We start from the raw sequence: 17,243 nt of genomic DNA, 5'->3' as shown, positions 1-17,243 counted from the left end.
CCCAGAAAACATGCTGACAATGCCAGCACATAGACATACAATGTTTTTTAGGCCAGTATGAGCCAGAGATAGAATACTACACTAGTAGGGAGTGTAGGGAAGTGATGACCATAAAACTGCGTCACTAGGTGATAGTTATAGTGCCGGGAAGTGCCTAAAACACACTCTAAATGCAGAATTCTACACTCAACAACAAAATTCAGCATTTAACTATGCTAGTAAAGTGCAAAAACTTGACAAAATGGTCCTAGATACTTTCCAAAGTGTTGGGAATTAATGTGTCGCAAAAAGTATTATATTATAAAAGACACCTTATGGATTAATTTAGCACTTTAACGGACAACACGCAACTGAACAACCGGACTTTACCCGAAACACAAAAATATTGTCAAACACATTGTCTCTATTTTTCTAAGCTAGTTAGGGTCCCCGAACACCCTAACACACTTTATGTTACATAGCACACCATAAAGCACTAACTTATCATTTGTTTTCAACCAAGATCATTAACTAAATAGTTAAAACCCAACCAAGCACCCCCCCCCCTTCATACGGTTACAAGGGATGGACCCACCCCTTGATTTCTTTAAGTTGTTTATTATATTATGTTGGTGGATTAAGGAGCATTTTACATAATGGACAACCAAATGTTGGAAGATTTCTATTTAAACCATAGGTCCATCACAATTCTCTTATCATCTTCACCAACAACAAACTTCACTCTCTCCTCTCTCCTTGGGTTCGGCCGTGAGCCACCACACCACCATCACCACCTTCAAGTTTCATTCCAAGCAATCTACATACTTCCAAGGGTGTTAGAGATCATACAAACAAGCTTGGTGTGTTCGGAAGCTCAAGGACCTCTCTCATCTTCTTTTATCCACCACTTTTATACTCTTGAACTCCCCTAGCCTTGTGCTAGTGGTAAGTCTCTTAGATCTTCATTCTCTTCATATTTTTGATGGTTAATAGTTAAAAGAATGATGAAATATCAAGAAACACTAAAAACATAAACAAAGTCATGGACATAAACTAACTTTGTGATGAAGTAGTTAAGAAATCATGATATACTTGTGTTGTTATGCTTGTTGTTTATTGTTTGTTAGTAAAAATGATATGGATCATCATATGGACTTGCTAGATCATGATTAAAAACATGAACTAGCAAGATGGAAAAGTAAGAATGTTGTGGATAATGGAATCATCCACACATAAACTATGGACTTGAATAAATGGGTGTTTTACTTGAACCATAAAGATCCAATTAAGTTATAATCTTGTAGATCTAAAGATCCATGAGTGGTTTTTCGAAAGAACCAAGTGAAAAGTATGAGTTTTGTTAAAACTTGGATCTTACATGAACTTAATACATTTTTAGTGGATAAACAAATGTAGAAACACTTGTGTAATAAGAAAATTTCACAAAGAAATATTTTTAGATGTGACTAGAAGTTGTGAATATTCAAACCCTTTAAAAATGAAGTTTTTAAAGAACTGATCACATTTTGGAAGGTAACAAGACTTACTAAGTTTGCTAGTAAGTTACTACATGTTTTCATAAATATTCAAATTCATAAGTTTATAGTTTATGCTTGTTTTTAACAAGTTTGGTAAATAGAGATTGTATGTTGTTGATTGAGAATCGTTTCAATGAATTTTTGAAAAGAAAATGATATGGTAGTAAGCATGGACACCTCCATTTACAAAGGAAACTCTGGCGAATTTTTTCTAAAAATCCAACACTTAGAAAATATTTTTCTAGCAAGTGTTACAATTATATTTTTGACCTTGTTTTCAAAATAAACTTCGCCATGATTTTATTTACAAAAATACCAAGTGCCGAGGTTGAATTTCGTAAATAAAAATTTGATAAATACATATTTAGAATATATATTTTGTACTAAAACGCTTGTGTGATTGTTTGTTTATTCTGTGAACTAGTTATATTATTTTAGGGTAAAATAATATAACTTACAAAATACCATGGAAATTACAACTACAAAATAATACCAAGAAAATCACAAGGAATAAATATTTAAGTTACACATATAATATTGTGAAACTAAACACAAAAACGTGACTTATGAAATACTTCGGGATATATCATTACACTATATTTTTGGTAAACCTTATTTTGGAAATGAAAGAAGTGAAAATATGATTTCGTAAATATTACCAAGTATATCATATTTTTGACAATGAAAATATATATTATTTTTGGGAGTTAAAAATATATTTTCCTGGTATATTTAGAAGATATATAATTTTTGAGAAAAATATATATTTTCTGGGACAATACATGATTGAACAAAATAAGTTTATATATTTAAGTAAGACTTGAAATATATGGTTTTGGGAATAGATATTAACATATTTTTATTTGGAACAATACACCGAAATACGACGCCATTACTTACTTGGCAAGATATACAAATACAAATACGAAAATACATGTATGAGATACCCCCACCCTTGGGAAGGAAATACGAAGTTAAAATACTTGAGAAGTAGGAATACGAAATATTGATTAACAATTATTCCAAACATTAACTATAATTTAAAGTTAAAATAATTATTTTAACTAATAATTATAACCCGGAATAATTTTGGGAACACAAGAAACGTAACTCAAAAACCTTCATACTAAGCAAAGGCACGACCCGTTCGTCTAATATTCGTTAGTCCACTGTAGGTAGTCGCGTTGGCTGAGGAGACTTAGGTTACACATACTTAAGACGCAATACAGTGAGTTCATGTTCCCCCTTTTCTCTTTACTGTTTTCAGTTTTATACTTCGGTGGTGAAATACATGCGACAATTATTACAAACAATTATTTACATGGTATGGTTAGCGTAGGAAGGGTTTACTACTAGATCATGTGAGTGGGTAGGGAGATTAAGGCCATCAATCCTCGTTATAGGACCGAGGGACATGAGTGATAGATCTATTTGGGTGTAGCGAGCCCCACCCCTGAGTCCGCAGGATGGGCCATGTGGTGACTATGTCTTCCAGCAGAAGCCTGGTAACAAATCTGCTAGGTTTGAGTCTTCCTGCATCACTTCACACATATCAATGGCCTTGCAAACCATTGGTGATCTCTTTTCCTTATTGCTACATACAAGGGACTTACATACATACTTACAACGTTTCAATGGTTTATACATACACACAAACAAACATATGAACTCGCTCAACTTTTGTTGATGTTTTTCAAACTACATGTATTTCTGGAAATTTTAAGGGATTTAGCGGGCGTTGGAAGTTTTTATGCTGCGTTAAGAATAAAGATGTCATCCATGGTCTTTGAGTTTGGACGGTGTGTCTTATTCCTGGACGAGACATGTTTTCCAAACCTTGGTATTATTCAATATCTTTTGACGAGTCCTTAATGAACTCAAAAACAATTGTACGATTTGTAAAACTTGAATTTGGTGTCTACGTTTTAAAACAATGTTGTTATGTTTTGAACTTATTTTATGGATGACAAACCTATGGTTTTATCATATAGTTGATGTTATGATTGAATCCAATGATATTAAGAAAGTCACACCATAATCACGCTTCCGTAAAAGTCAGGGTGTGACAGCTTGGTATCACGCTTCTAGAAAATTATCAATGTCAAATGAGCACAGTTTCTGAAAAACACAAAAAACAACTTGATAAAACACAACTATGTTTGGTTTTAAACAAGGATAAGAGCCAATGCTCTGATACCACTTGTAGGTCCATTTTTCTCGAAGGATCGATTAAGAAAACCTAGTCCTTGTTTATCACAAACACAATCAGGAGTGCGGAATCCCCGTGAGGATGCAAACCAAACAGGGTATAGCGAAGACACAAAGTAACCAAAAGATTCACTTTCTATTGATTAACAGGATTAGAACAGATTACAAACACATACACACAATGTTGATAATACTCTTAGTAGGTTATGCTCTCATGCTTCACATAGAAGACAAAATGTGCTTTATATACTACATCCTAGCCCACTACACTACGAAGAATGTAAATGGGCGGACGAAGAACCTGAGCCCACGAAGAACCAGGTTCTTCGTCAACTGTTGCCACGAAACACCATGTGACGAAGAAGGGGTTCTTCGTCACACACCATTAATGACGAAGAAGGTTCTTCGTGACAGATGACATCCCACGAAGAATAGGTTCTTCGTGGGGAGGCTGCAAATCAGTAAAGCTGCAAACTGTTAGACAGTTTGCAGCAAAACATAAATACACACATAAACATAACAAACAAACTAAATGCAACATGCATTTGTTCAAACTTACAACACAAAGAGACAAATGTCGTACCAAAGTTAGATAGGAGGATATCCGACTTGGTCGACTAGACGGAAACATTACAGACTCGATAAACAAAAGACCGTACCAATACATCGTTAAAAAGAACAAGTTACAGACACCAAAATATGCACCAACACACACAAGAAAGGATTCAAACTTTAAAGCTGAAAGTGTATTCAACAGAAGAGTTTTGTTACAAGAAGATAATATAAGAAGAATACTTTCTCAAAAACTCTCTGATGTGCTCTCCTATACCTGATCTGTGCTACATGTTCTATTTATAACCAAAAGCTACTACAACCCAACGAAAGACTCATTGGGCCCATAAACAAGGCCCACGAAAGATTACATCATATGAAAGATATGAGTGTTTTGTTGATAAACATCCAGCGAACAAGTAAACCCACGAAGAACTATACTCATGAAAGACTAAGGTCTTTCATACATGAATATGGTATCAGTTATGTTTTTCGTTTACTGATGTTCTTCGTGGTCTGCAATGAATGGACATGGTCTTTCGTTGGATCAACTGCACCATGTAGTTTTGTAGAAACTAATCATGCAGCAAGACTTGATACACAACAAAAACAGATTGCACATATGCATCTGTTTACAATACGTACAAAGTTGAATACGTTCCGAGTCACAATGGAGGATATCGTGCTTGGTCTTCACTTCGTAAACGAGCCGAACCGATACGAGCCATACCCACACAATATGCATCAACATATACCTTCTTATATATACCCTTCTACATGCCTAATACAACCAGATCTTCATAGAAATTAATCTACATCCTCATTCAGAAAGAAGCGATTCTTTGAATTTTTTCCTTCCTTCAACAACACTTTACAGTGAACATCCTCTAGCTTCCTTGAAAACATGGCCATCCCTATGCCTCATATCATTCAAGCAAGAAAATTCTCAAACGACCCCTCTCTAATGGTGGTAGCACTCCTGCAACTATGGACATCCCCAAAGGCAATTTTGCCATTTATGTTGGGGAACATGAGAAGAAGCAGTTTGTAGTCCCTGTATCATTATCATAGTTATTAAAGGCACTAGGCGCACTCAAGGCGCATAGGCTTATATATTAATACAAAATGATAAAGGGTAATCAACATCATTCTACAAAAGAAACTAAACTGTTGTTATACGATACTTGACATTAGAGGTGCAAATGAGCCGAGCAGAGCCCGAGCTCGACCAGGCTTGAGCTCAAGCTCGATTAACTTATGAGAGCTCGGCTCGATTCAAGCTTTGTTTTCAAAGCTCGAGCTCGACTCGTTGGTATTTTCTCAAGCTCGAGCTTGGCTCGTTTATTAATTAATATATTAAATAAAAATAATATAAATAATAGACTTTTTAGGCTTGCGAGCTCGATAATTGAAGTTCGGGCTCGGGTTCGTTCACTAAATAAGCTTATTTTTAGGTTCGAGGTCGGCTTATAAACAAGTTTAAATAAGCTCGGCTCGACTCGGCTCGTATACACTAAGGCTTGATAAGGCTCGACGAGCCTAACAAGCTTCATATGCGAGGCTCGAGCTCGGGCTCGATAAACAAACGAGCTTTATTTTAGGCTCAAGCTTGGCTCATGCACGATAAGGCTCGAGTTGTTTCAAGCTTTTTCTCGAGCCAATCTCGAGTAGCTCGCAAGCCGCTCGGCTTGTTTGCACCCCTAGGACTTGATTGTTCATTTTTGCCCAATGAAAACTCAATGTGCCATTGGGTGTTAACCATTGGGACTCAATTTAGGTTTACTCAATTTATTATTATGATATATGCAAATAAACACATTTAATACACAAATATTTCCAGAAATTATATAGGACTAAATATAACATTCATTCATCAAAACTTAACTTGTATTTATCAAACTTGATTCGTTTTTAACTAAACTCAAATTGTGACATGACAAGTTGTTTTGTTTATTTATTGTTATATATACTAGGTTAAAATTTCATGTCATACATTGATGTCTTTTATTCGAAATTCAAATTAGGATAAGATATAATATTAATTTATTATTTATTTAACTAATATAAGATAAATACGAAAGAGAAACGGCAAAACTAAAAAGTGGATGTCTTAAATGGATGACACGTGACATATATTGATTTATTATATATATATATATCTATACTACTTTAATAAACATATATGAAGGACAAGATGGTAATTCAACAAGGTGTTGAAAAAACACTTAATGCACAATGTACAAGTGTTAAGGCACAAGAAAACACAAAACCATTTACCCTTTACACGGATCTACATCTGCCGTCCATTTTTTTAACTTTCTCACACGGATCTACATATGGACCGTCCATTTGACTTCACACGGATCACCAATTGCTTTCTCTCTCATTCCTCACACATCTCACAAAACAACATCAGATCTTCTCTCTCTCTTCTCTCTCTCTCTCGGCGATCTAGGGTTTCATGAGATCTATCACCAGATCCGTTTGAATCTATCACCAGATCCATTTGATGAGCAGATCTAGGGTTTCATGAGATCTATCACAAGCTTTATCTGGCAACTTGGTAAGAACTGATACCGTTTAATGAATATATCTGGCAAGTTATGATGTTTGACGGTAGTTTCTATATGCTTTTCAGATGTCGAAGGCACCAAGGGATCCACGGATTTGAACAAGGGATCCACAAATTTGCTGGAGAATGGCCGGAATCAGGTGACTGTCTGTCCATGAATCTCTCTGGAATCATGTTTCAGATGAAGGTAAACACACAAATCGATCCAGTTTCAAGTTTATGTTACTCTGTTGAGATTATGAAATTCTTGAACGATCGTAGCATATTGATGAGATTGTATGTTTTCTTTCATCTACTTTTGATGTGTTTTATATTTAAAGATTCTTTTTTTTTTTGGTGATTATTAGCACCAAGGATGAGGGGCAGCAGCCGTTCACCTTCAAAATTGGCCAAGGCCAAGTTATTAAAGGTAATTTGTTGCTGTTGGTATTATTATTTGTTAAGTCACTGAAGCTATAGTTCTATTAGTTTTTAACTATTTTTTATTATTGTTTAACGAGGAGATTTGTTTTTATATGATTAATGGATAATAATAGTTCTATTAGTTTTTAACTATTTTTTATTATTGTTTAATTTTATGATGATTAATTGTATATGTTTGTTTTTTATGATGATTTGTTTTTTTATATGGTGTGGTTATTTCTAATTATGTTTGCAGGTTAGTGGCCCTTCAGGGCAAATGACTTCTAACAAGCCGAAAGTTTGTTGTGAATGGTACGTAGTATTGTGTTCTATTGGTACTACAGGATGGATGGGGGGAGGCAACCACTGTCACGGAAGATACCGATTCCCTCAAGCAAGATAAGTCCATATAGGTTTCCCTTAACCTTTTGTTTTCATGCTTATACATGCTTCAAGGAATAATTTCAATATTAATTATACGCGTACATAAAATTATTGAAATTTGTACATGTTCAACATGTTTTTCTAGGAAATAATGGGGTTCAAGAAGTCGAAGGAAACAAATTACCGCGTCTTGTTTATGTTTCTAGAGAGAAAAGGCCCGGATTTGACCACCACAAGAAAGTCGGTGCCATGAATGCTTTGGTATGAACTTATCTTCATAACTATCATGGATTATACTTTCAAATTCATTTTCTTGATTGCTTTTAACTTATACGGTTTTCTTTTTGAAGATCCGAGTGTCGGCGGTTTGTTGTGTGATGATACTGCTCACATTCTTGATAAATTTGACCAGTGAGCAGCAACACTTGAAACTTCTCCACACGTGTTTGACACATGATTGGTATGTAACAGGAGGGAAACTCTCAGGCATGGTGATGGTGGTGATTTGGGAGTGTTCCAGGCTGCATTTAATGACCAAACGACGACGAAGAACATCAGTGTTGTTGAGCTGCAAAACAGGGATGGCGATGGGAACTAATGGACCAGGTACAATGAACATGATGGAGAAATGTGGTGATAATATACTGTGTTCCTAAAAGAATATTGGGCTTTGATTTGTATGATTGTTGTAGGATCTGTTCAGGGGCTCCACAACTTACATGGTAGTTTCAATGTCGCTGGCACACTTGGATCCCAAAATCCAACAACCGCTAATGTACCTTCAAGTGGGCTTCAACAACAAAGCGGAAACCTTTCTGCTGGAAGATTTACATCAAACAATATGCCTGCTGCTCTTTCTCAGGTACTTCATATATGTATATATACGTTGCTATTTGTATTTGTGAGTTGGTTTTACTTACATATAACTATTCGCGATGAACCATTGAGAACAAAAAAAAAACAGAAAATATTGTTTTATTTTTTCAGATAGCTCATGGCAATTCACTCAGTCATTCAGGGCTAAATAGTAGAGGTAGCTTGATTGTTGTTGGAACCCCTGGGTTCAGTAGTGGTGCAAATGCATTTAGTGGCTCGATTCCTGGAGTCCTGCCTACCACTGCACCAATCAGTAACCGTAATTCTATTCCGGGAGTCGGAGTCCCACCGGTTATAGGAAATCGGAGCTCTCGGATCACCAGTTAAGCTGGAAACATTGGCAGTGGTGGTAGCATTGGAAGAAGCTCAAGTTCTGGTGGCGGTTTATCATTCCCGGGCGCCTTGCTTCTCGACTTAACCTAAACACTAATAGTGGCTCAGGAAATTTCAGTGTGCAGGGATCAAATAGAATAATTGGTGGTATGCTTAGGGAAGAAAATGGCATTTTACTCTTAATATCCAAATAAGTTCTTTTTTTTTATCTCTATATTTTTTAATGTTTTTAAAATGCAGCTTCTCCACAGGTGATGTCTATGTTTGGAAACTCATACCATTAAGGTGGACCACTTTCTCAAAATCATGTTCAAAACTCCATGGAAATTTTGAAATCATCTCCTGTTGCTCCAAAGAACGCAAAAGGGTTAAAATGGACAAACCACAGGGAGCAAAAACGAAGTTAACTCAATTTTTTAACTATGGGTCAAATGACTATAATGCCCCTTGACAAGGACAACTGAATGAAACTTGTGAGCCAATAATCAAAGCTTTATTGGTTACTAAAGGGCAAAAGAGTCAATTTTAATTGAAAACTACATAAAATGTTGTGTTTTAGTGTTGAATTTTATTTACTTCTTTAAAAATATGAAGCTGATGAATTTTGATACTTTTGTTGATATTCTTACTAACTATTTTTGATGTAACAGGAGCTGCATTCAACTTGCTGTGTGGAGATAGGGACCACATGATTATCGAAAAAATTGAGAGGCATTTTAACCATAGTGTTACCGAGGTAAATATATCTTATAGTCTATTCTTATATAGTTCCACCTTAATACAATTTATTTAAATAAAAATTACAAACTATGGTTAGGAATCTTGCAATAAGCTTTTACAAATATGAAATTTGAAACCTTCATGAAATTTGAAACCTTCAAGATGTGGTGTACTGGTAACTGGTAAGCTTGGTTTAAAAAGCGACAAGGTCTAAAATCCAGGCGCGAAACGTCAAGCGCAAAAGCGCACCGCTTTTCGTATCTGAGGTGCAAACAATTATATATCTTTTTATATATTTGCTATAGTTTTTTAGCACCATCTACCCAATATTTAGGCACAAATAAGCTTTATATATGTTTTGATATTAAGATTAGATACGTGTACAACCCAAAAAGCATGTTGTACATCAGTTTACTGCATTAAAAATTGATAAATACGTGAGGCGCGCGCCTCATAGGGATTTTTCTACCAAAAATGTGCACCTCAGGTGTGATTCATGTATTACTTGCACTTTATGTGGCCTGAAGCACTCAGGCTTGCGCCTAACCTCTTGAATCTTGCTTCCATTAGTTTCTCGCCATAACCTCTTGAAGGCCACTTGTCCAACACAAGTTGTGATTTACCTGAACTTGTATGTTGGTTAGCACAATATTGGTGGGGTCCGATGAGTTTTTCTTGAACGGGTTCTCAATGGCTACTAAAAAAACTTTAACAAACTTGAATTTTTAACCCAAATTTGAAATTGGTAACTTTTATTTTTACTTTATAGTAACATTATTTTGCATTATGTGAAAAAATCTTGTAGGTGCCATCATGAACAAGTGATGAAGCCTTTAAGGATGTTGTGAGGAAAGCTGGTTTGATGTAGAATTTCTCATATTTCCCATTATCATATACACAAGTTAATATTGGTTGGTTATTTTTGTATTGGGTAGTGAATTTTGGTTGGTTGATTGGAAAATCAGTTTTGTTTGTGATGACTTGGATGCTCAAGTGGTAGTATTGAGAACAGTTACTTTAGAATTTGAAGTTATATAACAAGTTACTTTAGAATTTGAAGTTATATAACAGACACAAATGTTGATCTTATGCTGGTCAAAACACACCTCGAGTAGAAAAAATTGATAAAAAAAGGATGTTGGTTGGCAAAATGACATTGAATTCATTTTTTATTTGTTTCACATGTTCTCTTTAGTTTGTAAATTTGTTAAATTAACTAGAAGAATAATTTAAGAGGCCTGTTTTCACATACATTCAAAATGTCTTGTAATCAATGTTTTAAAATCCGGTAAACACCGGCCGATATAACCGGTATTTTCTTTGTTTTCGAGTTCCATCTTGTGTTAACATAACTAGAATCACACAACTTTCTTTGTTTTCTCCTAAAGCCGGTAACTAGCTATTACACAATAACCACCAAACGCCATCACGAAACCACCAATCGCCGCACACCGCTAATTCTTCGCCGCTAAAGAAGGCCGCAACCGACCCCCACGTTCTGCTACACTGCCACCATCGTCGTCACGCGCCACATCGGAAACTACATCTCCGTACATAGCCCTAAACTCACCAACCTAAGGGTATGTTTCCCGCCGCATCGCGCGGGTAAACGACTAGTATATATATTTATATATATATATATATATATATATATATATATATATATATATATAGGGAGAGGATCATGAGAAAACTAGATATAAATGAGAAAACTAGAAAACTAACTAAAATCCACTAAAAAGGAGGGGGAGGGAGACTTTTAGTGAAGGAGGGGGACTTTTAATGAAGGAGGGGTAAAATTGGAACAAAAATTATATAACTTTTCAAACATTTCCCATTTCTCCAAACATTATCATTTTAAAACAAAAATGGCACCATAAGATCACAAATTTTCTTATCTTTCATTCAAGTATATTCGAGCATATTTTTTATGACATAAAAAAAGATTTATGGTGTCGTCTTGTTTTCTACACTATTATTATAGTAGTGCACATGTGCAATGTAACATGTACTACAATTGCATTACATGCTTAAAATTAGCTTTTTGAGTCTAGTTTAGCTTTTAGGGTTAGTTTTTTTGGAGGTTTAGGATTAGGATTAGGTTTTTGGGTGTGGGGGGAGGGGGGGTTTAGGTTTTTTTTTGGGGGGGGGGGGTGGGGGGTTTAGGTTTTTTTTCGGGTTTATGTTTAGGGTTTAGTTTTAGGTTTTTGGGGGGTGGGGGGGTTTAGGTTTTTTTTGGGGGGTGGGGGAGGGGGGTTTAGGTTTTTTTCGGGTTTATGTTTAGGGTTTAGTTTTAGGTTTTTGGGGGGTGGGGGGGTTTAGGTTTTTGGGGGGTGGGGGTGGGGGGGGGGTTAGGCTTTTGGTGGGAGGGTGAATTTAGGTTTTGGGGGGGGGGGGGTGGGGGTGGGGGGGTTTTAGGTTTTTGGGGGGTGTCGGTGGGGGGTGGGTTAAGTGGTTTAGGCTTTCCGTATTAGTGCACATGTGCAGTACAACAAAATTTTTTTTTTTTTTTTTTGAAAATTTTTTTCCATACATATAAAGTAGCGATTTTTTATTAAAAAATTGTAAAAAAAAAATTTTTTTTTGGTATTTTTTTAGGTTTTTTTAGTTAGTTTTTTGGTTTTCTCATTTAAACTAGTTTTCTCATGATCCATCCCCTATATATATATATATATATATTTCGATGTTGAATGTTTTCTAAAGGTATAATTTCATATATACCATATATAATAATTAGTTCTAAAAATTCATACTTTAATGTAATGTATTTCAAAAAGTATTTTATTTTAAGTGAAAAATTTAGGGGGAATTACAAGGGAATAAATTTTAGTAGGAGGAAAATTTTAAAAATTGAAATTTGTTAACGGGTACAAAAGAGGGAAACGAAAATTTAACTGGCATAAGTAAAGATGACAATTTTTATGACATAAAAAAGGTGTGTCATAACATACAAAATTGTGTGTCATAAATTCTACAAATTTAAGAAAAGATGACAGTTTTTATGACACACAATCCTTCATATGTTACAATGTTACAAATGATGACATTTTTTTATGACACACTTTTGCATGTCAAAAAATTAGTGTGTGTCATTGTTCGTGTGTCATTAAAGGTCTTTTTTCTAGTAGTGTTGAGTTCATGGTATACTAACTGTTATAAGAGGTGGCTTAGTACACAAATAAAGCTACTTAGTAGCCAGTTATAAAAGTTGAAGGGGATATTTACATCCAGAATTGCATGCTCTTGTAGTTTGACTCAACCCTATAATCCGATCATTCAGCAAACATTTCTACCTATTCCACATCCAGTCATGTTTTAAAAAAGGCCAAGGTTACACATGTATAAGTCATAAACTTGGTTGACAATACAGTGTCCGTTTGAATGTTTCTGCTGCTTGAACTCCAAATATATAAATTACCACCGTCAAAGAAAGTGTCCGGCCTAATAAACTTTTTGGTGCTCATGGATTAATTACTGTTTTCCGTCCACATAAACACATGACAGGGAAAACATAGGCTGGTAATAGAACCTTGAATGAACTTTGGAAATATAAAACAAAAACAAAATTGATACACAAAAACTTTACCGAAGTTCATAAAGGTTCCATGATACGATTTAAACGCAGGCATTCCGTAATTTATAGTTTACTTTTCTTAGGATTAGTGTGAATGAGGCGGGTAACATTTATCAACTGGTTCAGGTTCTGGTAACTTGAAAACCAAAAAAGATAAGAAATGGATAATTTACGTCTGATACTCTCAACAAGCTATCTTGAAATGGCGGGAAATATATCTTGTCATATATATTTTTATAAACTACTCGGTTATGAGTTAGAGCAATAGAAGTATGAATCCGAGATTGTTTTTTTGTACCAAACTGGATAAACCGTATCAGCAATAGGTAATTAGGTTGGAAGACACGTTGTCCTCCATCATCAAGACAAAAGCATGTGACCTTGGTCCGAATCTTCACAACTTACTGCCATATGAAATCAGGCCATATAGCTTTTCATGTATGTCTGGTGTTTGGATTTCTACCAAAGATTGGTATCCACATATCTTCTATAATTTAATGCTGGAAGATATGTTACCATGTGCGTTTGTTTTCCTGTTCATATGTCCTAGACTATTAAGAACCTTGGTATACCTTCTTATATATACCCTTCTACATGCCTAATACAACCACATCTTCATAGAAATTAATAGACATATTCATTCAGAAAGAAGCGATTCTTTGATTTTTTCCCTTCCTTCAACAACAATTTACAGTGAACATCCTCTAGCTTCCTTGAAAACATGGCCATCCGTATGCCTCGTATCATTCAAGCAAGACAAATTCTCAAAAGATCCCTCTCTAATGGTGGCAGCACTCCCGCATCTATGGATATCCCCAAAGGCTATTTTGCCGTTTATGTTGGGGAACAAGAGAAGAAGCGGTTTGTAGTCCCCGTATCAATATTAAGCAAGCCTAGATTTCAAGAGTTACTGCATCAGTCAGAGCAAGAGTTTGGATACAACCATCCCATGGGCGGGATCACCATACCATGTAGTGAAGACGTATTCACCGATCTCACTTCTCGTTTGGGAGTATTTTGACTTGTGTAGATGTGTATTTTTCTAACAATGTTTTGTAAACAACAAGACAGTAGTGAGCTTTTGTAGTTGTAAAGTTAGATCGTTGTTCCAGATTAATGAAACTTTAATTGGATATATTATTTTGAGTTCATAGTATACTAATTATTATAAGAGGTGTTTTAGTACACAAACAAAGCTACTTAGTAGCCAGTTATAAAAGTCGAAGGGGATACTTACAACCAGAATTGCATGCTCTTATAGTTTGACTCAACCCTATAATCCGATCTATCATCAAACATTTCTACCTATTCCACATCCAGTCATGTTTTAAAAAAGGCCAAGGTTACACATGTATAAGTCATAAACTTGGTTGACAATACAGTGTCCGTTTGAATGTTTCTGCTGCTTGAAACTCCAAATATATAAATTACCACCGTCAAAGAAAGTGTCCGGCCTAATAATCTTTTTGGTACTCATGGATTAATTACTGTTTTGCGTCCACATAAACACATGACAGGGAACACATAGGCTGGTAATAGAACCTTGAATGAGCTTGGGAAATATAAAACAAAAACAAAATTGATACAGAAAAACGTTACCGAAGTTCTGTTGGTGCACTTGTGTCTGTACTTTGTCTGTATTCGGTCTGTATATAAACGATGTCCAAAGTTGGTCTGTAAGTTGACCAAGTCAACTATCCTCCTAGTTAGACTTGGCCAATCTGTTTGTAATATGCTTGTCTGAATCGAAGGATAGCCTCGAAGGATACTGTTGATCCTTCGAGGTGCTCGAAAGATATGCTTCGAATGATTAGACCTCGAAAGGTGATCTTTCGAGGTCCATGCTGATCCTTCGACTACGTTGTCATCGATAGATGATCCTTCGGACCATCTATCGGATCCTTCGACCAGACATCATAGGCTGGGTATATATATACCCATACAGTGTAGTGTGAAGGACAGATGCACACACACAGACAGAAAGTTAAGAGCTTGAGAGCATTCTGTCCGAAACACACACACACATAGTGAGAGTTTGCAAGTTAGATTTGTAAACATTGTGCTTGTAACTGGATCCTTCATACGTATTAATACAGTGGTGTTAATCGGTGAACTCTTGTGTGTTTGTTTCTATACTTGCTTCATCCCGGTTTGCTTACTAGCTTGGATTCCGCACTCGCTAGTAGGTTTGTATAACAAGGTTTAGGTTCGTTATCCTCCGCGAAAAGGGACCTACAAGTGGTATCAGAGCTTTGGCTCTTTACCTTGTTTAAAACCGGGTTTTGTTCAAGTTCTTGGTGTGTTTGAACACTTGGTTTAGCACCCGTTTTTGGTGGTTTTCTTGCTTGTTTTAACTGACAAACGGTTTCTAAACCTTCGGGAGTGTTCAAGGTTGGGTTGGGTAACTTGAAAACTTGTTTTTAAGTGACTTTGATCTTTCCGGCCATATCTCCGGTGTGTTTCCGGTGACCAGATCTTGTTGATAAGGTTACCATTTTTGGTATTGTTTTTGAAAGTCAAATAGTTGGTGAAAAAGTTGTTGGCAGAACATCCTTTCTGCCGAAAGTTGGCTCACCAACCACATCAACTTTTCACCAACCTGTCGTACTTTTTGTCAGTGTGTCAGACCTCGAAAGATACCTTTCGAGCTCGATAGATCATCCTTCGATCAAGGAGATTCGAAAGATAGCCATCCTTCGAACATCCTTCGAAGTCAGTGTGTTATCCTTCGAGTCAAGGAATCTTTTCGAAAGATCATCCTTCGAGTTACTGTTCATTTCGAAAGATAAGGATCCTTCGTGTAGGAGAATCTTTCGTATTAGTGTTCGAAAGATCAGTATCTTTCAAGTGTGAATCTGTCGAGATCTTTGTACGAAAGATCAGGATCCTTCGTTGTGAATCTTTCGAGACATTTGTTCGAAAGATAAGGATCTTTCAATCTTCGAAAGATAAGGAGAATCTTTCGAAATCTTCTTTCGAAAGATAAGGATCCTTCATACAGTCAATCTTTCGAAGTGATTGTTCGAAACTCAACAGTGATCTTACGAACATTGTTGATCTTTCGAACAGGTCGTGATCTTTCGAACAGATTGTATCTTTCAATTCTTATCTGTTTTACACTTAACAGTCTGTGCTTGTGTAGATTCTCAATTAATATTTGATCAAAATGAGCTGTACAAGTCCATGGGATTGGAGTTTGGACTCACGAACCAATCAAGAGTTAGTCACTGCTGCAGATTGGGCAAAGAGTATGATTCCACAACCATCAATCAGTCCAAGTCAATGGGCTTTGGTATCCAATCAAAGTCAAAGTCTTCAGAACCTTCTGATTAGTGAGAGTGAAACTGGCAGCAACAATCGTCCACCTAAGTTGAACCATATGAACGATTTTCCATCATGGAAAAACCGTTTTCACACATATGTTCAAGGGCAAAGCACTGATCTTTGGACGTGTTTCATCAATGCGTTCAATACTAATCTTGAAACTGCTGCGTCAACTTCAGAGGGTTATGCCAATATGCTTGAAAATGACAAGAAGGCTTATGAATTGGAGAAGAAGGCCTTTGCCACACTTACTCAAGCACTCAACAAAGACATCTACCATCAGTTCTCATATTGCAAGACCACGAAAGCATTGTGGGATGCCTTAGTTGCTAGAGGAGAAGGCAATGCAGCTGCTCGAAAATCTCGGCATGATTTGTTGAAGAAAGAGTTTGAATCCTTTCAGTTTTTGGAAAACGAGACTCTGAATGATATGATCACACGTTTCTATCATTTGATTAGTGAGATGTGTGCTTATGGAGTTGTCTCTACTCAACAAGACATGGTGAGTAGATTTGCTGACGCCTTACCTCCAAAGTGGAGTTCTTTCATTGAGCTGTTGAAGCATACTGGAACTCTAGATCAAGTCAACATCTATGAGTTCATTCAAAAGCTGGAACATAAAAACGATGAAGAAATTAGGAAAGCAAGGCGTGCTCCAGCTCCTCAGAATACAGAAATGTATCTTCCAGGATTCGATGCTTTGGCAAGATCCGCTGCAGCTCAGCAACAGCAACCTAAGCTGCAGACTGCATTTGTGTCCAATACAAGTTCAAGTTCCTTT

The 17,243-nt window shown here is 36.1% G+C and overlaps 2 protein-coding genes across 2 annotated transcripts; both read left to right on the top strand.

Annotated features, from left to right (window-relative positions):
• The first annotated feature begins 7,746 nt into the window (after positions 1-7,746).
• Positions 7,747-10,590, top strand: LOC110924380 (probable NOT transcription complex subunit VIP2). The gene is made up of 7 exons (XM_022168395.2): positions 7,747-7,896; positions 7,986-8,241; positions 8,328-8,497; positions 8,623-8,991; positions 9,085-9,129; positions 9,495-9,580; positions 10,370-10,590. Exons 1-4 carry the CDS (start codon positions 7,885-7,887, stop codon positions 8,836-8,838), a joined length of 654 nt encoding a protein of 217 aa, XP_022024087.2. The 5' UTR covers positions 7,747-7,884; the 3' UTR covers positions 8,839-8,991; positions 9,085-9,129; positions 9,495-9,580; positions 10,370-10,590.
• A 3,141-nt stretch (positions 10,591-13,731) lies between these two features.
• On the top strand, positions 13,732-14,276 carry LOC110921852 (auxin-responsive protein SAUR21). The gene has a single exon (XM_022166176.2). It carries the CDS (start codon positions 13,860-13,862, stop codon positions 14,157-14,159), a length of 300 nt encoding a protein of 99 aa, XP_022021868.1. The 5' UTR covers positions 13,732-13,859; the 3' UTR covers positions 14,160-14,276.
• The last annotated feature ends 2,967 nt before the right edge of the window (positions 14,277-17,243 follow it).

This window comes from Helianthus annuus, chromosome 17, assembly GCF_002127325.2.
Source record: "Helianthus annuus cultivar XRQ/B chromosome 17, HanXRQr2.0-SUNRISE, whole genome shotgun sequence".
Classification (NCBI taxonomy): domain Eukaryota; kingdom Viridiplantae; phylum Streptophyta; class Magnoliopsida; order Asterales; family Asteraceae; genus Helianthus; species Helianthus annuus.
The sequence above is the reverse complement of the archived record's forward strand: the minus strand, read 5'-3'. Positions and strand labels throughout refer to the sequence as shown.